A 1,622-nucleotide genomic window follows, 5' to 3' on the forward strand; every position below is an offset into this window, starting at 1 on the left:
AGACTTAAGTTAATCGTATTGTACTGGTGTTAGTGTGTTATTATGCAAATATAAAACTATCGTTGATATTATTCAGGCGTCTTAAAATGAAATTAGATGAGACGGAGACACATTGAATCGATCGATGATTATCTTTCTGGAAAAACAAGTTAAATAAAACAAAGAAAAGCTGCAATGTAACTGTGGTGTTCTTCCTCTTCCATTCATGTCGGTAGCTTACCTAATTAATAATTGAAATCACCATTGTCGACAAATCATTAACTACTAAAGAGTCTTAATTTATAATTAAATCCTTGACAAATCATGACTACTATCATTATCACCAATAATTCCACAAACCAGCTTTACATCTCAACTACTAACAAACCCAGTTCATCCTCCCTAATCATTCATTCCTAAACAACATTACTTTACATTTCATCAAACCCAAAATTAATAAAAAAAAAAAGCATTCAAATTTAAACAAAAAATAAAAAAGAAAAAAGAAATAGGTTCATTTAGCACTACCTCTAGTAATCATATCCTTGTACCTCATAATAGATTCAACCCTCTGTAACTGCAACTGTTTCTTAAACCTGCTTATAAAATCATCCGCCATTGCATCCACCTCTCCACTCGTCGTAACCGCCGCCTCCGCAACCGCAATATTTTCTGTCTCCACCGCGTTCTCCGCTGCTTCAAAATGATTGAACGCCGACTTATCGCTTGCAGATTTCCTAATCTTCGCCGGAAGCTTCACCGGAATATCGCCACTGAAGGGCAACGTGTCGGATTTTTGCCGGTTGTGACCCGGTGTAATCCCTTTTATCCGACTGTATATTTCCTCCAACGTCGGCCCATCCCCATCTCCCTCCGCCTCGTCGTCTACCTTGTCCTCGTCGATACTCGCAGCCCAAACCGGAACCCGATCCCGGGGTTTTGATTCGGGTTCGGGTTTGGATTTGGGTTGGGGAGATGGGTTTTGTGGGGTGGAGGGGTGGGTGTAGAAGTTAATGGATTTGAGGCGGTGTAGGAGGGAAGGAGCGCGGGTGATTTGTGACGGCGACGATTGTTGTTGTTGTTGTTGCAGCTGCTGTTGCGGTTGCTGTTGTTGTTGTTGTTGTGGTTGTGGTTGTTGAAAGGAGGAAGTGAAGAAAATGGTGGCAATCATTAAATTGAGGAAAAGGAAGAGGAAAGTAGGAGTAAACCAGTTAGACATGGAAGACCATGTTGACACTAAAGATAAAGCTTCCTCAAACATGGTGTTTTTCTAGTTCTTGGTGTTTATTGTTTTGTAGTTTATGATGAGATGATGAAGAAATGAAGAAAAAGGGGAGTTTTGAAAGGAAAAGAAAAGGGAGTGAATTTGTGGGTGGGTGGATGGTGTTTATGATGTGGAGTGGGTTGAATGGAGGATTTGGTTATTTGTATAGTGAGTGACTATGAGAGTGTATGTGGATATTTTTGTTTATTTTTTTTGGTAGGATTAAAGATGGGTATGGTGATATAAGGTGGACTAGGATTTAATGTGACATTGTTGTTATCATATATGAGTTCTTTTCAAAGTTTTTTTGGTAAAGGTCTTTATAGAATGTCCAATGGATATATAGTGTATTTAGATGTTGAGTGTTCTAGTTTTGACA

The 1,622-nt window shown here is 39.1% G+C and overlaps 1 protein-coding gene across 1 annotated transcript; it reads right to left on the reverse strand.

Annotated features, from left to right (window-relative positions):
* Positions 1–493: 493 nt before the first annotated feature.
* On the reverse strand, positions 494–1,240 carry LOC141614418 (uncharacterized). The gene has a single exon (XM_074433164.1). The coding sequence runs from the start codon at positions 1,238–1,240 to the stop codon at positions 494–496; it is 747 nt and encodes a 248-aa protein (XP_074289265.1).
* Positions 1,241–1,622: the final 382 nt, after the last annotated feature.

Source organism: Silene latifolia, chromosome 11 (assembly GCF_048544455.1).
Source record: "Silene latifolia isolate original U9 population chromosome 11, ASM4854445v1, whole genome shotgun sequence".
In the NCBI taxonomy this organism is placed as follows: domain Eukaryota; kingdom Viridiplantae; phylum Streptophyta; class Magnoliopsida; order Caryophyllales; family Caryophyllaceae; genus Silene; species Silene latifolia.

Coding starts and splice junctions, on each gene's coding strand:
- LOC141614418 (XM_074433164.1), bottom strand. CDS start 1,240: ATGTTTGAGGAAGCTTTATCTTTAGTGTCAACATGGTCTTCCATGTCT.